Source organism: Natator depressus, chromosome 11 (genome assembly GCF_965152275.1).
Source record: "Natator depressus isolate rNatDep1 chromosome 11, rNatDep2.hap1, whole genome shotgun sequence".
Taxonomy (NCBI): Eukaryota; Metazoa; Chordata; order Testudines; family Cheloniidae; genus Natator; species Natator depressus.
In genome coordinates, this window is record NC_134244.1 from 36100263 (window position 1) to 36122642 (window position 22380).

The 22380-nt window shown below is 42.8% G+C and overlaps 1 protein-coding gene and 2 long non-coding RNA genes across 3 annotated transcripts in view; 1 reads left to right on the plus strand and 2 right to left on the minus strand.

The window, feature by feature from the left end:
• LOC141995936 (uncharacterized) overlaps nucleotides 1-3790 on the minus strand; it is a 75226-nt gene extending 71436 nt beyond the window's left edge. The window contains exon 1 of the long non-coding RNA XR_012641442.1: nucleotides 3741-3790. This is a non-coding gene — a long non-coding RNA (uncharacterized LOC141995936). The remainder of the gene's footprint in view (nucleotides 1-3740) is intronic.
• Nucleotides 3791-4098: 308 nt separating this feature from the next.
• The window catches only part of LOC141995935 (uncharacterized), a 77812-nt gene continuing 59530 nt past the window's right edge, over nucleotides 4099-22380 (plus strand). The window contains exon 1 of the long non-coding RNA XR_012641441.1: nucleotides 4099-4257. This is a non-coding gene — a long non-coding RNA (uncharacterized LOC141995935). The remainder of the gene's footprint in view (nucleotides 4258-22380) is intronic.
• The window catches only part of GALNT3 (polypeptide N-acetylgalactosaminyltransferase 3), a 45305-nt gene continuing 38616 nt past the window's right edge, over nucleotides 15692-22380 (minus strand). Inside the window, exons 9-11 of the mRNA XM_074967476.1 lie at nucleotides 21427-21528; nucleotides 17062-17214; nucleotides 15692-16454 (exon numbers count right to left, since the gene is read on the minus strand). Of these exons, the coding sequence (XP_074823577.1) occupies nucleotides 16332-16454; nucleotides 17062-17214; nucleotides 21427-21528 (378 nt within the window). The 3' untranslated portion in view covers nucleotides 15692-16331. The remainder of the gene's footprint in view (nucleotides 16455-17061; nucleotides 17215-21426; nucleotides 21529-22380) is intronic.

The following is a 22380-nucleotide window of genomic DNA, read 5'->3' on the forward strand; positions in this document are numbered from 1 at the left end:
AAAAAAGTCTTGCTGTTACGTGAACATGCGCCGCTGTACTTTATTTTCAAATTGTTCCACACAAAAGTACTAGAACTATTAGGGTAATTTTATGTGTCACTATTTCAAACTATGAAGTGTTGTAGTGAATGTTCACATACCAGCAAGACTTCTTTTGTTTTATATATATATTATCTATATAATGCCCATAACTGGGCCCTTCTTTTAATTGACTGACTGTAGGCACTTCTATGGAAATATGTCTGAAGTGTAGTTTGTGAAAAATGTTTTAAAAGTGTTTGATGTAAAATAAGCGCTAGACATTTAACAGTGCAGAATTAGTCAAAATCTGTAGATTACAAATCTGTTCCTAACAGCCTCAGCCTGTAATAGTGTCTTAGTAAAGTTGATCTGCTTTATTTTAGTTAATCGCATTTCTGCTGTAATAGCCTTTTGAAAATAAAATTATTAATACATATGTACTGGTTAATACCTGTTAATATAGAACATGGCACTTTGTTATTTTGATATGGTTTCACTTAAAACTGATAGAGTATATAAATTTTGTAAGAAAAGTCATTCAGCATTTATTATACAGACATTTTTCATGTTAAAAATACCTTTGGTTGGTCGAACAAATATCAGCTATGTGAAATTTATATTGTCTACCTTGGCCACATATTTTAAAAGATTCAGCAATATATGTGCAAGAATATTAACAGTGCTTCTGAAACTCTGTGAGCTCACAATTGGTGATAGAAAGACAGTAAATTAATATGGTTAATATTATATTAAATCAGTTTCAAAAGCACTTTGAGTTATTTGTCCTTCAAACAGATATAACCAATTCAATTGTTACATACAATGGGAATTGCAGTGTAACAGTATAATTACAATAGTTGATTTAAAAATTCTCTATAACTCCTAACTAGCAATTTTTGAGATAACTAGTTGTACGGCCATGTAGTTAAAATATTTTATTTTCCATTATAACTGGTCTTACATGCTAAAATTATGAGGCTTTCAACAGTAAAGCACCATTTTATTTGTTTTCAAACTGAGACGTGAATGGAAAGAGAGTTCATCTTAAAATCAAAATACATACATACATACATGAAAATCATTGAACATTACAAATTCATGATGAGTTACACGTTTCCTAGATTGATTTCCTTTGTTTTATAAATTGTAAAATCAAAGATGCCAAAGGGTAATATAAGCTACAATAACATTCAACAGAACTTAACCTGGACCTTATGTTGTAATAATTTATTCAAATTACCTGTATTCTTCTGTATTTATATTTTCAGTATTTATTATGAATGATATGGAAATTGATGTATTTATTGTGGCTTATTACTGCAATGTACATATTATAAAATTAGCATTTTTAAGTCTTAACATTAGGTTTCTTTTTGTTTATTAGTGACACTCGTATTCTCCTGTATTTTTATTATATATTGTACAATATATATTGTCCATTTGTTTGCAACACAGTAAAACAGGTTTCTACGTTACATCAGCTACTGACATTTTTCCACGTGCATTTTATTTCTAATACACAATTTCTAACAGTTTTCTCTCCTGCTTACTGGTGCCATAATTAGTGCTGTATCTCCTTTCCAAGCGGGAGGAGCAGCATAGGGAACCTTAGAATCTGCCCTTTTCACGCTGATTTGTACTTCTTCCTTTCCTTGTGTTCTGAATGCATGTTTTCATGAGTTGTTTTTAAACCTTTAGGCCTTGGCTACACTTCCACGTTATACTGCAATAAAGCCACCCAGAGTGCTCTAACTCACTCCCCGTCCACACTGGCAAGGCACCTAGAGCGCTCTGACTCCCTGGCTAGAGCACTGCTGGTACTCCACCTCCCCCAGAGAGGTAAGGTTTGCTGTGTATTGGGTGAGACGCTACAGCGTCAGTGTGAACGAGGAGATACATGACAGCGCTCTGATTGCCCTCCAGTAACGTCCCATAATCCCATTAACTGAAGTGGCCTCTCTTGTCTTACTTGTGAACTCCGCCAGGAATGTGGAAGTGGCCCTTTCAAAGCTCCGTGCTGGCTGCTTATCAGCGCCAAGAAAAAAACAAACAGCTAATGTTTGCTTTGAGTGAGTGTGAGGGTGGGGGGGCGGGGTCTGTACTTACAAGACAGCCTGCTGACACTCTCTCAGCACCCCGAAACCCCACTCTGTCTCCCCCGACATACACACTCCACCCCTCCACGTCCCCATTTGAAAAGCATGTTGCAGCCACTTGAACGCTGGTATAGCTGCCCATAATGCACCGCTCCCAGCGCTGCTGCAAGTGCCGCAAATGTGGCCAGGCCAGTGCACTTTCAGCTGTCAGTGTGGACAAACTGCAGCACTTTCCCTCCTGCGCTGTACGAAGGCTGATTTAACCCAAAGCACTCAACATCTGTAAGTGTAGCCAAGCCCTGAGTGTAAGCAACCTTCAGATGTAAAGAAAGGGGCAGGAATGCCATATTTGGTATATCTGTTTCCATCTTAGTGAACAGTAGCACATACTCTTTAATTAAAATGGGCAGAAGGAGAAATTGCATGATTCAGCTGTACTTATTATCCTGGTAACTTTGTCATGCCAGTTTTCTTTGGGCTGAGGAAGAAAGATTTTTCAAATGCTGCTCAAAATAATTTTGCAATACTCCCTCTGTTGGCCATATTGCAGTAATTTTATACACCAAACAAATTTAAAATAGATGACGGTAGGTAAATGGCAGTGTTAATTTTTCAGCCTATTGCCTAATTATTCTGAAAACTACCAAGTAACAAACATAGCCCCTTTAAGGAATTTATATTTTTATCATAGTGTTTTCTCTGATTATTCTATTATGTTTAGAAGATTTAAACTAATTTGAGTTTTATATTTTTAAATAAGTCACCTGTGGACCTGAATTTATAATATTTAAAATTATTGTTAATTGAAAGATCGGCTGTTGTTCTCTAGTAAAATCTGCTATGAAGGCCTTTTCATAAAACATCATTTTATCTTCGGAGGAATTATGCAAAAGAAAATAGAAATGAACATCTGTTACCGGTCTGTGGTTTGCTTTTCCATGAACTATGATTAATTGCACTCCAGGGCTTGCCACTATAGTCAAGACATACTGACAGAAAAAAGGATAAACAACCTTTAAAACTAGTACTGTCATTAAAGAAGGCAGCACTCCAGTTTCACAAGTAAGCTAGATTTACGCTTGTAAAATAGGATTTGTATTCATTGTAAACATATAGTCTACACTTACACTGGTGTAAATCAGAGGTAATTCTATTCAAGTCAATGGGTCAGATCCTCAGCTACTGTAAATTGTCATAGTTCCATGGAAATTAATAAAGCAAGACCAATTTACATTGACTAAGGATCTGGTCGGTGTGATTTTGCTAATGTCAAACTGGTGTAAGTGGGAGGAGAATCAGCCCACATATTTTTGTAACAGTTTGAGCCTCTGTTGTCTTGGAGTAAGAGTGAGCCTTCTATAACTTAAATCAAGCGTGCTGCAAAGCCTGTTGTTTTCCTAGATGTTTGGAAAGGTGGGTGGGTTAACAGAGAATGGTGAGAGAGAAAATTACTGTGGATGTTAGTTTTGTTGGCAAATGTTAGTGGCTCATATAGCAGTCTGATCTAGTATACTTCCATCTGAATACATTGTGTATTTGGTAGTTTTAATCCCCTTTGGAGAGCAACAAACCCAAGTTAAAGTGCTTTAAATTAAATCAAAGGAAATAAGGAGCCCAACGAACCTGTTTGACATATGCTGAATTTCAATCCTCTATTTCAGAGGGGGGCAAACTACGGCCTCCGGGCCACGTCCGGCCCGCAGGACCCTTCCCTCTGGCCCCCGACCTCCTGCCAGGGAGCGTGGTCAGGACAGGCTTGCAAAGGAGCTAGCCCAACTCCGCAGCAGCGTGGGGAGCGGGGCGGAGGCGAGCCCCTGACCCCTCCCCTTCTGCTCCCCTCCCTCGCAGTCGCAGTTCCCCCAGCGCCTGGGCAGCAGCTCTGGCGGGGTGGCCCAGCTATAGCGCGGCCAGACGTGGTGCGTCCCGGGGAGTTCCGGGAGCAGGGGGAGGTCGCAGGGGGGTGGCCAAGGGGCCTGGTCCCTGCTGGCGGGGAAAGGGGCAGAGCAAGCCGGGGACCCCCTCCACGTCCAGTATGCTTGGTCCCTGCACCCAGCAGCCGAGCCCAGACAGGGAGAGCAGCCAAACGAGCAGGGGAAACGCACAGGGAAAGGACTGAGCCCCCCTTTCCTCCACCCCACAGGTAACGTGGGGCGGGGAAAGCAAGGAGGGTTGGATAGGGGCGGGCGTCCCGGGGGGGTGGTCAGGGGGCAGAGAGCAGGCGTGTTGGGAGAGGATGCAGGAGTCCCGGGGGGCAGTCGGGGGGGGGAGCGGGGGGGGTGAATGGGGGGGGGAGTTCCGGGAGGGCTGGCATGGGGGCGGGGGCCAGGCCACGCCTCGCTGTTTGGGGAGGCATAGCCTCCCCCAGCCTTCCTTACCCGGCCCACCCTACAATTTCTGTACCGGATGTGGCCAAAAAATTTGCCCACCCCTGCTCTATTTAAATGAATCCCTATACTTAGCAACAGTATCCTGTTATGGAAAAGAAAAGCAAAGTAGCTAATGAATGGTACATAATGACCTTTTATTTTGTGCTCACACATTTGTTTTATGATATACTTAAGCATAAAAATCTATGACCAGGAGGGAGCACTGGTATAAGAATTTACAATAGGCGCACAGCCACGTATTTTCAAAAGATGGTGTAGTTATTTTAAAAATTGCCTACTGAAAAAGCTAGGCAAAAAGGATTTCCAAAAATATTTGACCTGACATAACAAGTATTGAGAGGCCAGGAGTAAACTTAATACATCCTAGTGAAACCTTGCCCATAGTCAAATTGCTTATTTGTTCTAGGTATATTTATTTCCTGCACTATAGCATGTGTGTGTGTGTGTGTATATATATATATATATGTATGTATAAAAATAATATATGCATGCTAGAGAGGAGTATATCATTTCTGTACTTTATTACCTCATTAAGTAATTCAAAGCTCTATTTAGAAACCAATATTTCCTGGTTTCTGGGACACTAAGCATGCAGTCAGACTGAGGAACGCTGGTTCATATTATTGGTTTGTTTTATATGGTAGTATGATGTGGATAATGGCAGAGCAGCATTAGAGGAAGAAGTCCTTTCCTGCTGTAGGCTACATTGCAAGTCATCATGCAGCAGGATTTGTAATTCTCTCTTGGGTTTGGATATTGGTGAACTCAGGTTTTAGGATTAATTACATGGCTTCCTGTGCTGGAAGAGATTATCACGTTGCCACAGATTTGAGGTTGTTATGCAGAACAAGGGGATTAAAAGGGCTACAGCAGTGGTTCTCAATAATCCACAATCCTATGTTACAACACTGAAGTTTCACCTCTCCCTTAGTTTTAGCACCTCCCTCCCACCTGGCCAAAAGGAGAGGGTAGTCCTGGTTGCCCTGGCCCTACTGGTGACTGTCTCACCAGCCATGGTGAGAACCTGCAGGCACACATAACTGCATAATAGCTTTCTAAACGGGAGTGTGACCAGGCAGAAGAACCATAGTACACTTAGTAACTCCTCCTAGTGCTGGCATATTACAATTAATGTTTTAAATAAAATATAATTGACTGTATTGAAACTAAGATTTAGCTATACTGTAGATCTCTGTTAATTTCACTAAAAGTAATAGAAATGATTTAATATCATAATGTTCTAAGGATTTAATATTATAAACTGGCTGAATACCAAGGTAATTTGTGAGGACAGAGTCAGGGCTGAGGACCGTTAGTAGCAACTCTATCAATAGTAAAGGACAAATGCTTTTATTAATGTCTGTTCAGGCCAGTGACAGAATGGACTGTCAGCAAAAGTAGCGTTATGCCTCTGCTGAGCAGTAATAGGTCAGCGTTAGAACCTGGTGAAGGTGACTCTGCTGCTGCTTTTCTTTCTCCTTGCCCTTGCGCAGGAGGGATGGTTTGGGGTGAGGGGTGTGTCACAAGCAGGGTGTCTACAGTGCCCTGGGAGGCAGGGAGGTGATGGATGGATGTGAGAGATGGGTTTCAGAAGGAGGCTTTATGTGCCTAACTTAAACAATTAGCCACCATGGCCATTTACAAAACCCCAAACTCTGGAGGTGCCGAAACCCCCTCAGTGGCTGTTTTCATTGTTAAAGTCTTGAGGGGCCTAAATTGCAATAGGCAGCTCCTCAGCTACCAACAGTGCCCTGCAGCTTGGTGCCTAATTTATGTCTAAGCTCCAGTAGCATCCCCCTGTCCATCGTACAATTATGCATCCTTCCTCCAACCCCGCCTACTGGAAGGGAGGTGAATGTGAGTCTTGCATCACTCATGAGCGTGCCCTGACCACACTTGTAGGCTGGAGCAGGGTGTTCAAGCTCTTGTGTTGAAACTTTCCTACTGTGTATATATAATTAGCTGTGTGTTGGAGAAGCAAAGGACACTACAAAACTGATGCCCACTGGTTAGTGCACTTACATATGCTGTAGAAGAACCAGGGTCCTGCAGGCCAGCTAAGCCATGTCACTCAGAAAGTGTTAGGTAACTAGCTCTACTTTGGTTTCATGCAGGCCCGCCTTCTTGTGAAGTCAGTCTTTTTTCCTTCAAGAAAAATGGAGATAGCTAAGTCCCATGGCTCACAGCTTTTAGTACCATCCTTTACTTAAGTTATAGAAGACATGGTGTGAGTGCTCCAGCCATCTGAAGTGGTGTAAGACCTTGACCATGAGTGGCCCTGGTCCCAGGAGAATGCCCTAACCACATGGCTATGGGATAGCCCTGATGCAGGAGCAGCTGCGGGGCAGGGCCTCCATTCCACCTGGTAAAGCTGTCACACCGTGTATAAGTAATTAAATATGCCTGGGACTAGCTACAAAGTACTGAGCCTGCAGTACCCCAGTTGCTGCAGGGGAGTGGGAGGTTCACCTAAGACAAGGGCAGGCAAACTTTTTGGCCTGAGCAGGGCTGGCCTTACCATGAGGCGAACTGAGGCGGCTGCCTCAGGTGCCAGACTGGGGGGGGGGGGGGGGCACGCCACTAGGACCCAGAGTGTAGAAAAATGTGTCTGCTGCTGGTGCATATGTATTCTCTCTGCTCTAGATGCACAGAGATGGTGGAGTGCTGTGCTGGAGGAAGGAGGGCACAAGACACATAACAGGCAGGCAGGAGAAAAGGTGAGAGAGAATAACAGAAAGCAGCAGGAGCTGCAGGGACAGAGAGGAGGAGGAGCCTCTTATGTACCTCTCTCACGCCCCCAGGAGCCTGGACTGATTAACACCAGCTTCTCAGGGAGCTTCCTGTTTCCGGCTGCTTCCCTGAACCCACTTGAGGAGAACAGGCAGTCAACTGAAGTAGTAGGAGCCAGTTAGGCCCTTAAGACGCTGATATCTTCCCTCACTCAGGTCCTGCTACCAGCCTGCTTATTTGTCCCCTTCAATTGAGTGTTGAGAGCCACTACAGCTGGCACAGAACAGCAGTCATGAGTGAAAGAAGAAAACGCCCCTCTGGGGCAGCATTCAGAAAAAGAAAGAAAGCAAAGGAAGCTTTTCTATCTAAGCAGGAAGGGGCTCTCCTGAGATACATAGACACAAGCGTTCACGATGAGCCTTCCGGCCCCAGTGAGAATGTGCAGGTGACCTGGCAGCTACTGCAGCATCCATATCTCCGTCTCAAATGGATGTAACCGTGGACATTCCTGAAGAAAAGTATAGATCAGAGAAGAGTGTGGTGGAGGCACCAGAAACAGCTGCTGCTGAGTTTAGTTCCTTAAGTCTAGATGATCCAGGACTGTGGACCCACTTGAGTAGTAGCCTGAGGGACTTCCTTGTACCACATGAGCCACAGCAAGTGAAAAACTTCATGTTCCACAAAGACAATGAAAATAAAAGTTTCCATCCAACACATTACTGGCATGAAATCCCCAACGGTGACAAAGTGGAGAGGCCATGGCTTACGGACTCAAAAACCCAGAATGCTGCATACTGTTTTTGTTGCAAACTCTTCCAGTCTAATGTTCCAGCCACATTGGGTTCTACAGGAACAAAGGACTGGAAAAATCTGGCTAGAAATCTGGCATGCCATGAGAAGGCAGCAAATCACCAGAGAGCATTCCATAGGTGGAAAGAACTTGAGATGAGACGAAGGTTAAAGGCCACCATAGAGGATCAGCATCAAGAGAAGATTGCATCAGTCTCTTTACTGTCAAAATGTTCTGAAAAGGCTCATTGCCATTGTGAGAATGCTTGCTACCCAAAACCTAGCACTGTGTGGCATTTCAGATCAGCTGTATGTGCCAAGCAATGGAAACTTCCTTAAAATTGTAGAGCTGATGGCGGAGTTTGATGCGTACTCCAGGAGCATCCAAGAAGAGTCACCATCCAAGAAATGTACACACACCACTACCTTGGAAAAACAATTCAAAATGAGATCATACAGTTACTGGCAACAAAAGTCAAACAGAAGACTGTGGCAGATCTGAAGTCAGCAAGATATTGCTCTGTTATTCTAGACTGCACACCTGACATCAGCCATATGGAACAAATGACTTTAATGGTGCGTTTTGTAACAACAGCAGAACCTAGTGAAAATGTCCCTGCAATGGTGACCGTCAGAGAGCATTTTCTAGAATTTATTGACACTGATGATACTACAGGAGCTGGTATGACAAATGTGCTTCTTAAAAAGCTGGAAGATACAGGAATCGCGATAGCTGACATGAGAGGTCAGGGCTACGATAATGGTGCCAACATGAGAGGAAAGAACAGAGGAGTGCAGACACGGATCTGAGAGTTAAACCCTTGAGTTTTTTTTGTCCCATGCAGTTCTCATTCATTGAACGTGGTGGTCAGTGATGCAGCATCAGCTTCTAGATAGGCTGCTGAATTTTTTAATGTAATTCAAAGCATCAATTATTTTTCTCTGCATCAACTCATTGATGGCAAATTTTGACACAACATCTGGGAACATCCTCTCTGACACTGAAACCACTGAGTGCCACACGATGGGAAAGTCGAGTGGAGGCGATAAAACCTATCAAACGCCAAATTGGGAAGATAGATGTTGCCATTATGGAGGATAATGCTATGACAGGAACTGTTTGTGGGAGAACAGTGGCAGAGGGAAATGGAATCATCAGAAACGTACATAACTTCAAATTTCTGTGTGGCTTAGTGTTGTGGCATGACATACTGTTTGAAATAAATGTTGTAAGCAAGAGACTCCAAGGTGTTGACCTTGATATATCTAGAACAATGGAATAACTGGACACAGGAAAGTCATACCTACAGTCTTACCAGTCAGATGAGGGATTTCAAAACATTCTAAAGAGTGCACAGAAATTGGCAGAGGAACTTCACACTGAAGCTATTTTCCCACCCATTCAAGAATACAAGAGTCACCGAAGAAGACATTTTGATTACGAGGCACGGGATAGTCCCATAAGAGACCCCAAACAACAATTCAAAGTTGAATTCTTTAACCAGGGGCTAGATTGTGCAATACAGTCAGTTAAAGAACATTTCATGCAGCTCAAGGAACACAGCACTATATTTGGGATGTTGTATGATATGCCAAAACTCCTCACTATAGCTGAAGAAGACCTACACCAGCAATGCAGGGCACTAGAGACAGTGTTGACATATGATGACATGAGCGATATTGATGCGAGTGATTTAGGTGATAAACTGAAAGCCCTTTCAAGATACATTTCAGCAGGATCAACTCCAAAGGCTGTTCTGGAATATATGTGCACAAATATGATGACCACCCTCTTTCCAAATGCTTTTGTTGCTCTGCGCATACTTCTAACACTTCCTGTAACAGTTGCCAGTGGAGAACGCAGCTTCTCCAAGCTGAAGTTAATAAAAACACATCTACGCTCCACAATGACACAGGAGAGGCTGGTCGGCCTTACAGCCATCTCAACAGAGCATGAGCTAGCCCAGACTATGGACCTTCATTAAGAAGCAGTTCAAACCTTTGCAACCAAGAAGGCACGGAAAGCACCACTTTGATTATTCGAACAGATAAAAATGCCAGTGTTTACTATGCAGACAAGAGAAGTTACATTTGCTGTTCAGGCATTTGAAAGTTAAGTGTTACTTAAAATGCCTTGTTCAAAAATTTTAAGTTGTTCTCCTTTAGTGGGGTAGGTAGCAGAGCAGTAACATGAGAGGAGTAGAACAGGAAGAAGGCAGAATTGAGACCTTTCAAAGTTTTGGCCCCAGCGAGGGGGAATGTGGGGGGGTCATTTGAGCTCCCCGCCTCAGGTGCCAAAATGTTGTGGGCCGGCCCTGGGCCCCAGGGCCTCATCGGGTTTCCAAAATTGTATGGAGGGCCGGTTAGGGTGCCTGGCTCTCCACCCCATCCAACCCCCCCCTTGCTTCTCACCCCCTGATGCCCCCCCCGGGACTCCTGCCCCATCCAACCCCCCCGTTCCCTGTCCCCTGAGGGCCCCTCCAAACCCCCACCCCTGACTGCCCCCCACCACCCCATCCAACTCCTCCTCTAACTGCCCCCCTGGGACCCTTGCCCCAGCCAACCACCCCTGACTGCCCCCACTAACCCCCCCTCTCCTTCGTGACTGCCCCCCAGACTCCTGCCCCCATTCAACCCGTTCCCTATCCACACCCCCGCCCCCTGACCACCATCCCGAACTCCCCTGCACTCTATCCCCCCTTACCACGCTGCCTGGAGCACCAGTGGCTGGTGGCGCTACAGCTGTGCCATCCAATCACCAGGACAGGCAGCCGTGCCGCCTGGCAGCGCAGTGAACTGAGGGGCTGGGGGCTAGCCTCCCGGGCCAGGACCTATGGGGCCGGGCAGGAGGGTCCCACGGGCTGTAGTTTGCCCACCTCTGACCTAAGAGACCTAGCATTCAGGTCAAGGCAGAATATGTCAACTCTAAGCCTCACAGTGCTGTAGGTGCTTGTAGCCACTTGGGCTACACAGCTGTGAGCCCTCTCCTGGAGTCAGGCCCCTTAGCCAGTCATTTTTTCCTCCAAGACAAACAAAAGCAGATGCCCACTTCCCTCTGACCCCCAGTGTTTACAACTTTTAGGTTTGTTGTGCAGGCATTCCCCCAGAACATGGGGTAGCCACATTCAAAGGTGAAGTGTGGTGTGGTGTGGGGTTGGTCACGCCCTAGGAGACGGTCCTATCCCCCCACCTCTGGGAGACTGATCGTAGTTGAAGCTGATCCACCATTTATAAATAGGTAACTATGCATATGAGGACAAGTTGCTCAGCTTTTCTTCATCACCCTGGTGCTAGTGCACCGGGCTGGCTTGTGCAAGATCTTTGTGCCACTTTCCTCTAAGAAAACTAAACTGTGCCTGCAAAGGGCATTAGGTGACTGCAGTATGTTGCTGTCATCCATCTCCCAGACTTCAGTTTCTTAGACCTTTCTGGGTTTTTTGAGAAGACCAGAGGAGGATGCAACAGGTCCCTTTAAACATCGGGTTAGAGAAGTCACACAGGATCTGAGAAACCTGCAGGCAATTGGCCTGTGCTTAGGGATTTGAACTTCAGTTTCCCACTACTCATCAGTATGCTCCATACACTGGGCTAGAGCAGTCTGGAGTGCAACTTTGTAGCATTATGTATAAATAATGAACTAGGCCTTGGGCTAGAAGAGGGATTGACAACCTTTGGCACGCAGCCACTCAGAGAAATCCGCTGACAGGCTGGGATGAGTTGTTTACCTACAGCGTTCGCAGGTTTGGCCGCTCGCAGCTCTCACTGGCTGCAGTTCACCATTCCAGGCCAGTGGGAGCTGTGAGCAGCCGAACCTGTGGTTGCTGCAGGTAAACAAACCATCTCGATCTGCTAGCGGATTTCGCTGAGGGGTCGTGTGCCAAAGATTGCTGATCCTGAGCTACACAAAGACAAAGAATGATGCTCTAGCACTGCGGGGGAGGGCTGGTTTGGATCTTAGAAGACAATTTTCCAGGTTCCTACAGCACATCCCCCTCAGAAAGGGGGCTGTGCCTATCTGACCTGGTGGGAGGTGCTCCTCAATACTTGGCATTCATAGCGGAGAGATCTTTTTCCAAGAAAAGGAGAGGCCATCAGTCTTTAGTACATTTACCCAAGCTCTTTTAGGGATCCACCAATCCTACACTGATGTGTAGCAAGACATTTACTGAGAGTTAGGACACCCATATTTTGCATGCCCTAACTCCAGGGCTATTTAATACCCCTGACAGGTGGGGGTTCCCTCTCTACTGTTGAACCTAAGCCCCTGTGTGTAAATAATTAAATATACATTGGGCCAAAGAGGCTCACACTATAGCCATGGGATTAGAGCGGAAACCTGGGTTTCTGTTTCTTCCAGGAGTCCAAAGCCTGCTGGCACAGGCAGGTATGTGCCTACACCATTTGGGATGTGGCACTGTGATGACCCCCCTCTTCCAGGCTTAGGTGCCACACTCCTGCTGTTTTTCCATGGGGGTATTGAAAGGGCTAGAGCACCCTGATAATATCTCACGTAAGCACCTTAAAAGGGCTTTTATCCCACAGTCCACACCACCCTGTACATCTATCTTTATGTCTCCCACAGCTGTGAACTTATCATTACCCCATTTTCCTCCCAGCCACACCATTTCCTGAAACACCTTGAAACCCTCACTACTTACTATCCCCAATCCTCAGCAGTTCTCCCATTGTGCTTTTGCTCCAGACCACCTAGCACGTTCCCCAATATGTTTTAGCTAAAAGGCAAATGCTTACTTCTGTTGCCTGAGTTGTTCAAGTGTCTGTACTTTAGTGGTTAAGTGCCTGCTGCTTTCTGGTTGTGCTGAGTCATGGATTCAAATGGCAAACAGGCCATCACTTTAAACCCAGGCTTGTAACGCCGTTATATGGCAATAATTGTAGGCTCTTTTAGGATAATTCTTTCAAAAGGCCACAATACACTCATCCAAGATGTTACATAAACTAGTGCTTTTTGGGTGGGGTAAATACTGTTTTCCTTGCCTCATGTTTCCCTTTCTGCTACTCTGAGCATACTAACACCAATGACCTATTTTGAGAAACCCACCAAGCGAGAAATATAATCACAGTGAATTTATTTTAGCACATTACATAAGAACGGCCATACTGGGTCAACCAAAGGTCCATCTAGCACAGTATCCTGTCTTCCACCGGTGCCCCAGGGGGAATGACCACAACAGGCAATCATCAAGTGATCCAGCTCCTGTAATGCCAATTCCCAGCTTCTGGCAGACAGAGGCAAAGGACACCCTCTCTGCCCAGGCCCACTAGTAGCCATCGATGGACCTAGCCTTCAGGCATTTATCTAGTGGAGTTCCATAGGGTGACTGTGCGTTGTGTGAAAACAACATTAAAATGACTACTAATTGGACCCTAGGTAAATATTTGTTATTTTGAGGAAATTGTGAAAGTGCTATAATAAACTGGACTATAGAAACCAACTGGTAAAACAGAATGTAACTATTTGACCGGCCTGGCCCTTTTTTAATGGATTTGCCAGTTGCAGAAAAATAATTTAATCTGCTGGGATTTTTTTATGTGGATCTAAAGATTTGCATTACCATCACAATACACAGGGATATCTAATGTTAAAAGTTCCTGTGTCCAGCTAAAGATGTTGCAGTGTTCCCACGTCCATGATTTAAGGAATAACAGATCAAAACTGTTGAAAATACAGCAGCTGTTTGAGCACAAGCACACCAGGCACATGTGAGAGAGGGTCTGAGTTACACCACAGTAAGATGTGTGATATTATCAATCTTATCTGTATGTGGTATCACTCTAGATACTATAAGTGGCTGTTGAAGGGGAGGGTTTGTGGAGTTGGCCTGTGATTGGGCTTGCCTGGGGAGGGGTGGGTAAGAGCAGGTGGGGATGTAAATACCACCTTATTTCGTGGTAGAAAAATAAAAATGTCAAATTGACTGCACTCATACTATGATTGTGGTTTCAGAGTCAGGGCAGTGCTAGTGGGGCAGAAGAGTAATGTTTGGCTTGAAGGTTGAGTAAGAACAGGAGGTGAAAGCCGTACTAGAAGTGGTAAGTGCTAGAAGAAAAAGATACTGAACTTAATAAGAGGAAGAAACAATGGTATGAAATTAATTTTTAACTTTTAAGCCAACAGCTACACTAAGGTTTTGATATTAAAACAAAAAAGGTCATGCTTCCCCCCCTACGCACCCTGTTCAATGGTACTTTGTTTTTTTGTTTTCAATACAATGTAGCATTCACTGAAGGGCCAGAAATAATATTTTTATCCACAAAATAGGCACAGTACTTGCAAAAGCAGTGCAAGCCCTCCCCCGCTGTATCTTAATCCTGACACACAGGGACGTCTGCTTTAGAGAGTACTATAATTTATAGTATCAGAGGGGTAGCCCTGTTAGTCTGGATCTAAAAGCGGCAAAGAGTCCTGTGGCATCTTATAGACTCACAGACGTATTGGAGCATAAGCTTTCGTGGGTGAATACCCACTTCGTCCGATTCATGCAGTGGAAATTTCCAGAGGCAGGTATAAATATGCAAGCAAGAATCAGGCTAGGGATAAGGAGGTTAGTTCAATCAGGGAGGATAAAGGCCCTCTTGCAGCAGTTGAGGTGTGAATACTAAGGGAGGGGAAACTGCTTTTGTAGTTGGCTAGCCATTCACAGTCTTTGTTTAATCCTCAACTGATGCTGTCAAATTTGCAAATGAACTGAAGCTCAGGAGTTTCTCTTTGAAGTCTGGTCCTGAAGTTTTTTTGCTGCAGGATGGCTTCCTTTAAATCTGCTATTGTGTGTCCAGGGAGATTGAAGTGTTCTCCTACAGGTTTTTGTATATTGCCAATCCTAATATCTGATTTGCGTCCATTTATCCTTTTATGTAGGGACTGTCCAGTTTGGCTGATGTACATAGCAGAGGGGCACTGCTGGCACATGATGGCGTATATTACAGTGGCACCGCATACTGGCTCGGCTTACTTTCACCTCTGGAAAGGGGCAGTACAAGTAGTTGCAAGGGGAAATTTGGAGGCAAATGCTGATTTAAAGGTGTTTAATACCAGTTTATGTAATCAATTACCCAAGGGAGAACACTGGAAAAAAATGCTGTACTTCTAAAATACTCACATATGGAAGAATATAAATAAAACAGCAACTGTGCATCCAGAGTATCATCAAACTATATTTGCAAATTTATTTTCTATTAAAATACAACATTTCATTATAAAATTCTGTAATGCAGTTGGACTCTCCTTCTGAATGATTAAAAACAGAAATCAGACACTCAAGGGAAAAACATAAAAGGAATTGCATATACGCATTAGAAACCCGTACAGTAGACACTACATGAATCACTAAGACAGGCAGACAAAACAGTAACGTTTATTGACAGAATAAAAGAACAGTAATGAACAGAGCGCTAGCAACAAATAATAGGTTTATGTTCTGCAATTTATGAGAACTATGACAAATACAAAAAAAATCTGCAGTTTAGGAAATCTCTGGCAAAAACAGTAACGTGTATTGGATTCAAATAAAAAAAGCATACAAGATTAATACCAGGACAATGCATATTTTCCATTTAAAGAATATATGAATTACATACTTCAATAAAAATTCTGAAGGATTTTTTTTCTTGCATTCAGCAAAGATTGATGTGCTAGAAATCGAGTGGGTTAAGATTTCCCATTGGCTTCATCTCGGGGGTCCAAATATTGTTTTAAGTGTGTAAAATTGGAGAGAGAAGTGCTAAGAATGTTTTTAAATTTTTCCTTTCTCATTTACTTTTCTTTAAGTGAAACTGTCAGCAGAAAAGTCAAACAACTGAGTGCTAAAACAATATTACCACTTATAAAGGCACAATAGTTTCCAGACACTGTACGAAGATCCATCTCCTGACCTTCATTGACCAGTTTTTCTGCAGTCATTACAAAATGAGAATATATAAAACCCTACACTTTATCCCAAAATAGAGGAGATTACAGTATCTGTAAAATCAGTGGTTAATATAAAAAGCTAAGCTTATTGTGGAAATTACATTTCCAACATATTGTAAACATTTTTGTTACCTGTGGAGACCTCAAAATATTCTTTGGTATTTTTTACACGGATGCTTAAGGGATCTTTGCAACTGTGCAATTTTATACTTTTTTAAATAAGAAAATTGCTCTTGGAATATTTTACATTAGCTAACTTTGCATCATTTTAAAAAATGAAGTGTGCATATATGGTCACAGTTTTAAAGTGGATATATCCTTTTAACAAAGCGGATGTATCTTTTTAACCAAATATTTCCTAGTTATAAGTAGCTGTACTTAATTGTTTTGGCCAAAAACCCATTTTTGGAATAGATCTGATGGATTACAGGATACCAAACTTGGATGTTCTCCGTTTCCCGTAAGGCACATATTTAATGCTGCATTATGTAACAGTTGATCCTAGAGAGGAGAAGGGAGGGAAACAAAACAAAACAGCACACAGAGTAAGTTTAAATATTTGTTTGTAATTTTTTGTGAATTTACTGCTAGTTTTTTAGGGTGGGGCCCAAGAGGTAGACTCAGAGACTGAAACCCTATTTATTCAAACAGGTAAAGCAGCATGCAATAGCACAACAAACTGCCCCACATTGTCCCACAAATTTATATCAAGCTGTCGGGGAGGGGCCACTTCTAGGGATGAAAGAAAAGTCCATTCCCTATGCCCAGTTGATCCTTGGCATTTCCGCCAAGAGAGTTCAACATGGGTGCTAGTGCACCAGTTGTTTAAGTTTTTTGTGATGTGGACATTTCTCCACTGGGACGGGACTGAGGCCGTCATTTTACATTTGCAACAGCATAGCCAACAGAATGGGCTGTATTTCAGTCTGCAACCTGAAGGTGAAAATGTCTATATACTTTTTTCCCCAGAGCTGAGCTATCCATTCTTGTCTTTTGCTATAAATAAAGTCATGTTAACCCTGTAGCAACTCGTAATTGATCAAAAACATCTTTTCTTTCAATTAAAATAGATACATCTTCATTTACTGCATAAATTGCTTGGAAGTACCTTTCGAAGTTCCCACTTCTCTTCTCCAGGGGTGAATGTTTTTTTACCTCTGTAGTTACAGACCTGAAGCTGCACTGGTCCTTGAGAAGCATACAGACAAAGCTCCTTCTGAATGTTATGTCGAATCTCAGAGTGTTCAGAGTATTCAAAGTACTATATAAATAAAAATTAAATACATTTTAACATATATTAGGTGGGAACAAGCAACCACAGCAACTAAATTAATTCCTTGAAATTCCATGACAAAAACAAGTCAAGTTTAAAAAAAGTTTCAGAGTAACAGCCGTGTTAGTCTGTATTCGCAAAAAGAAAAGGAGTACTTGTGGCACCTTAGAGACTAACCAATTTATTTGAGCATAAGCTTTCGTGAGCTACAGCTCCGATGAAGTGAGCTTTAGCTCACGAAAGCTTATGCTCAAATAAATTGGTTAGTCTCTAAGGTGCCACAAGTACTCCTTTTCTTTTTAAAAAAAGTGTATCATTCTAGAGAGACATGGTGGGTGAGGTAATATCTTTTATTAGACCAACTTCTGGTGGTGAGAGAGACAAGCTTTCGAACTACACAGAGCTCTTCTTCAGATCTGGAAAACTAACTCAATAGCTTGTCTCTCTCACCACCAGAAGTTGGTTCAATAAAAGATATTACCTCACACACCTTCTCTCTCTAATATCCAGGGACCAATACTCCTACATCACTCTTGCATACAACATTGTATCATTCTGTTATCTAACAGTTTAAATATAGAATCCAGGTTCAAATATTTATCATGCATGTTATGCAAATATTTACATAAGTTAAATATTCATATACATTTGCTTACATGGATACTTAGTAAGTATTACAGCTAGTATTTTTAATTATTACACAAAAAACTATGTTACAACCTTAATTCAGCCCCCTGAATTATAAAATCTTTTATTATATGATCACATTACTATTTTTCCATAGGCCCCTGCCTCATAAAAGGGGCCAAATTAAGGTTGCATGCACTACTTTAATTTTAGCATTAAAGCATAAATTTAGCACTTTTGATTACTTGACTTTTAATGTATTTCTTCTATGTAATTTACTATCATTTTTTTAAAAAAGCAACTGAAAAAAACAAATTCCATCATGTGGAAATGTATTGATTCCCACTTGGTTCATTAGCAGGGTTATAACCTTTATGTCCACAGCACAGATCTCAGCCACTTGACTTCAGAGAGCAGGGGTGGGCAAACTTTTTGGCCTGAGTGCCACATTGGGGTGCCTCCCCAAACAGCCTGGCCCCCGCCCCCCATCTGCCCCCCTCAGAACTCACAACCCATCCAACCCCCCCGCCCCCCCGAATGCCCCCCCCCCGAATCTCCGCCCCATCCAACTGCCCCCTGTTCCCTGTCCTGTCCCCTGACTGCCCCCCGGGATCCCCTGCCCCTTATTCAACCTCCCCGCCCCCTTACCATGCTGCACAGAACAGCAGGACTGGCAGCTGCGCCGCCTGGCCAGAGCCAGCCCCACCGCCATGCTGCCCAGTAGGAGCTCGCAGCCCTGCTTCCCAGAACGCTGGTGGCACGGTGAGCTGAGGCTGTGGGGGAGGGGGAACAGCAGAGGGGCCAGCCAGGAGCTCAAGGGCCAGGCAGGATGGTCCCGCAGTCTGGATGTGGGCCGCAGGCCATAGTTTGCCCACCTCTGTCGTAGAGGAACTGATACCAATAGTAGATTGCTGTCCTCTATGGAGGCTAGTCACTAAAAGGATATGTAGGCACACATTTTGCCAGTGCGTTTCACAACCATTTGCTGACCACAGAGGAATGCTAAGATTCAGGAATCCTGGGTTATTATGGGAGTGCACTCTAGTTATTCCAGAAAATTCTGCTTATGTCCCCACCTAAAAGCTAGCCCTTCCAGCTGGTGCTTGTTACAGTTCCAGCCTCCTCTATTCTCATCTCCCTCATTATACCAGTCTGTTCATCAGCGCCAAGTCATGATCTCCCTCATCCCTTCAACTTCAGGTCTCCCACACCCACATCTCCCTAAGGCTCTTCACTCCAGTCTCCCCCACACCAACCTATACCACTAAGCTTGGTTCTTCACTCCTATGCACTCCAGTCAGTCAGCTTCCTCCTCACTATCTGGACCCTAGCAGGGGGAGCACTGAGAATACAGACTCCTTGCTCTCAGCTCCTGAACCCAACATCACGAAGGCCCCTGATCTCCAGGAGGAACAACTGCAGAGAAAGTCCTCTTCGGCCCCTGCTGACCTGGGATGCAGCATGCTCAGTGTACATGGAATATTCACAGAATTTAGCTCACAAACTCTAACATATCTCTACTGAGCATATGCTTAACAGAGATTTTAGACAGTCAAAAGTCAGCCAAATTTTGGCAGGTTTTTACAGGGATGGTAAAGGCACATCCCCAATATCAGTATGACCACCTTTCCAGATTTTAAGTCCCTACTCCAAAACACAGTTGCTAAATATGGAGTTTAGTATTTTTCCCTAATCTTTCTGAGAGATAGCTGTACCATTTTTGCTGAAATAAAAAAATCACCTTGAGGCAGACAGCCAGCATGGAAAATTTCAACCCAAACCAATAAAGTTTGGCAAAGTTTATAAGCAACAGAAAATGCATTGTTATAACAGGAAGTGCTGAGCATCTTTAACTACACATATCACTACCAGCACCATCTATTATAAATACGGATCTTAAAAGAATTTTAACAAGATTCAGAATATTATGATTGAGCAGAAAAAAATGTGCAATTTTGCTTCACTTCACCAAGACAAATTGTTAAAGTAGATATGGCAGACTCGGCCTTTGTGTGGCAGATCTTTTAATACCATGCTTTTGTACCAAGGTTGGGTAAATCGCTAAAGAGATTAATATAGAATCATAATCCCTCAAGTAACATAGTGAATGGGATCCAAAGGAAAATGCTGTGTAACATAGCAAGTCAGCTAGCCCAGACCTACAACTGCCCTTTTCTCATTTAAATTAATAGGGAAAATTTCCATTTACTTTAATGGTGCAGGATCAGACTCCTAGGTTGTGCAGCTGTTAAATACTGTTAACAACTGAATATATCATAGATAACATCAATGATTTTACTGAGAAAAAGAGACTTATAAAAAAAAAGATTTGAGGAAAAAAAACAGGTATCAAATCAGCAGTGAGATAACTTTTCAGTTACAACTATTTTTATTAAACATGTACTGATGTTTACAGTGGTTTTAGTAACATTTACTACTACTGAGTGTGTGAGGCAGCATTTAAGAAAGCAGCATAGACAGTTCTTTTTTGTTTTGTTTTTTTAACACTACAGTAGTGGCTAGAGGACTCAGTATCAGAGATGCACTGTGCTGTATGCTGTACAGACACACATTAAAAGGCAATCCGTGCCCCAAGAGCTGTGTGTCAAGAAGAGCTCCTGTTGGGAAATTCAGCAATTTAAAATATTATATTTCTCAAAAGGCTAGATTGGCACAGGGCAGACCACTCTGACCTCCCACTATGAAGCTGTAAGCATGACAGGGCAGGTAGCTCAGGCCTGGCTGTTCGATCATGCACTGACAGTTTCCCACCGGCTTCCTCCTTGACAGCGTGAGTCCTGGTGACAGAGAAAGACGCAGTAGGAGGAAGAATAAGAGAAAAGAAGAGTTAAGGTAACATTTACAAAGGAAAAGCAGGGGAAAAGAAGTGTTTCTGTAGCAGAGACGTCAAATGAGGAAGAACTGCAAGTTGTGTGACAGAGCCAGTGAACTGGTGTCATGTGGCTGAGATATCTATTCTGTGCACTTTCAGAAATTTTTTCATCCAACTGCCCCTGTAAATTCCACTAAGGGAACGCTTACTGAGTAGCCCAGTAACCTCAGAAATGGAGGTTTAATCCTTCCTGAGAATACAGTTATACTAGAAATTTGCACCAACAATTTTCTAAATTCAAAAGAAATGGTCCTCCGTAATACAGTTTGCAATTATTGCAGTGTCAGCTTCTGCTATTATAGGTGAAGACACCCAAAGCTATTTCTTTTAACTAATTTCGAACCACTTCTGTGGTAAAAATACCATTGTAAGTGTATGCAATTTCTCACTTGCATGAATGCACCTGGGTGTTTGTCTGTCTAAAGTTACATGTGCAGTTTTTGTGCAAGCAATTTTGAAGAATTGAACCATAACAGCGAAAGATCACAGAAACGTCCTTGCAATTTTTACATTTACTATCCTCTCATGCAAGAATAATATAGGTAACAAAAACCATTAGCTTATCTTCATACTAAAATATGTATGCCAATACTACTAGAAGGAAAATTAAGCTTTGGATAGGGATATGTTATAGCTGTGTGGACTAGCTGCGAAAGAAATTAAGTACAACAACATTTTACCTGGTTTCCCCCAAGTCCATGACAAGTATACATAATTAATGGTTTGCCACCATGGTTATTTTCGCCAACATCCAGACATAGACGTCTACCTACATTTTTTAACTGAAGAAAACAGGTTATATTTGCATATAACTAAGTTATTTAAAACTTGTCAACAATTAAAAAGAGTAAACAGCTATTTTACTTAAAGTTCTATCTTTAAATGTACAACCCTGTCCACACTAGAAGTTAAATCTTTGCTAGACAAAACCTCATTATTGTATTCTGATAGTACCGACAATAGGTTAGGCATTGTGCACACACTCAAGTAGACATATTCTGTATTCTGAACAGCTGGCAATATAAGAAGGCAAGCAACCTATTAAGGTTGTAGGAGACAGCTAAAACAAAATAGTTTACAATAAACATTCACTACTCCCAAATGCACCTGACCTTAACCAATATTAGTAGGCTAATATAGGACTATAACACATGAGGAGTAACATTGTGGCCTTATAGATAAGTGATGAGAAGGAATCCACATGCAAGAGACAGTGTGGAAGGAGCCAAAGACAGTTGTAGGAAAAGCTAAAACAGGATTCTAGCACAGTTTCCCTCATCAGTTTGAGCAGGGATTTCTCTCTGAAAACCACGTTACAGACCATCTAAAGTTGCATTTATACTGACAGTTTCTGGAAAAATCTCTCACTATTTAACTAACACTGCTGCTGCAGCCGCTTCAGAGCTAGAAAATATAGGAGTACTAATGTTACTACCATCTGAACAGGGTTGTCAGACATCAGTCAAGTAAAAAGGGCACCTGTGGAGCTACATCAGTGCTAGTGATGAGGGAGATTTTCATAAAAAATACCAGTATACACAAGGTTAAAAGAATCAGTCTAAAGAATGTTCCTCTAGCAAAATTTGGAGAAAAGAATTCCCACACTAGTCAGGGAAATTCTAGAACCATGCTAA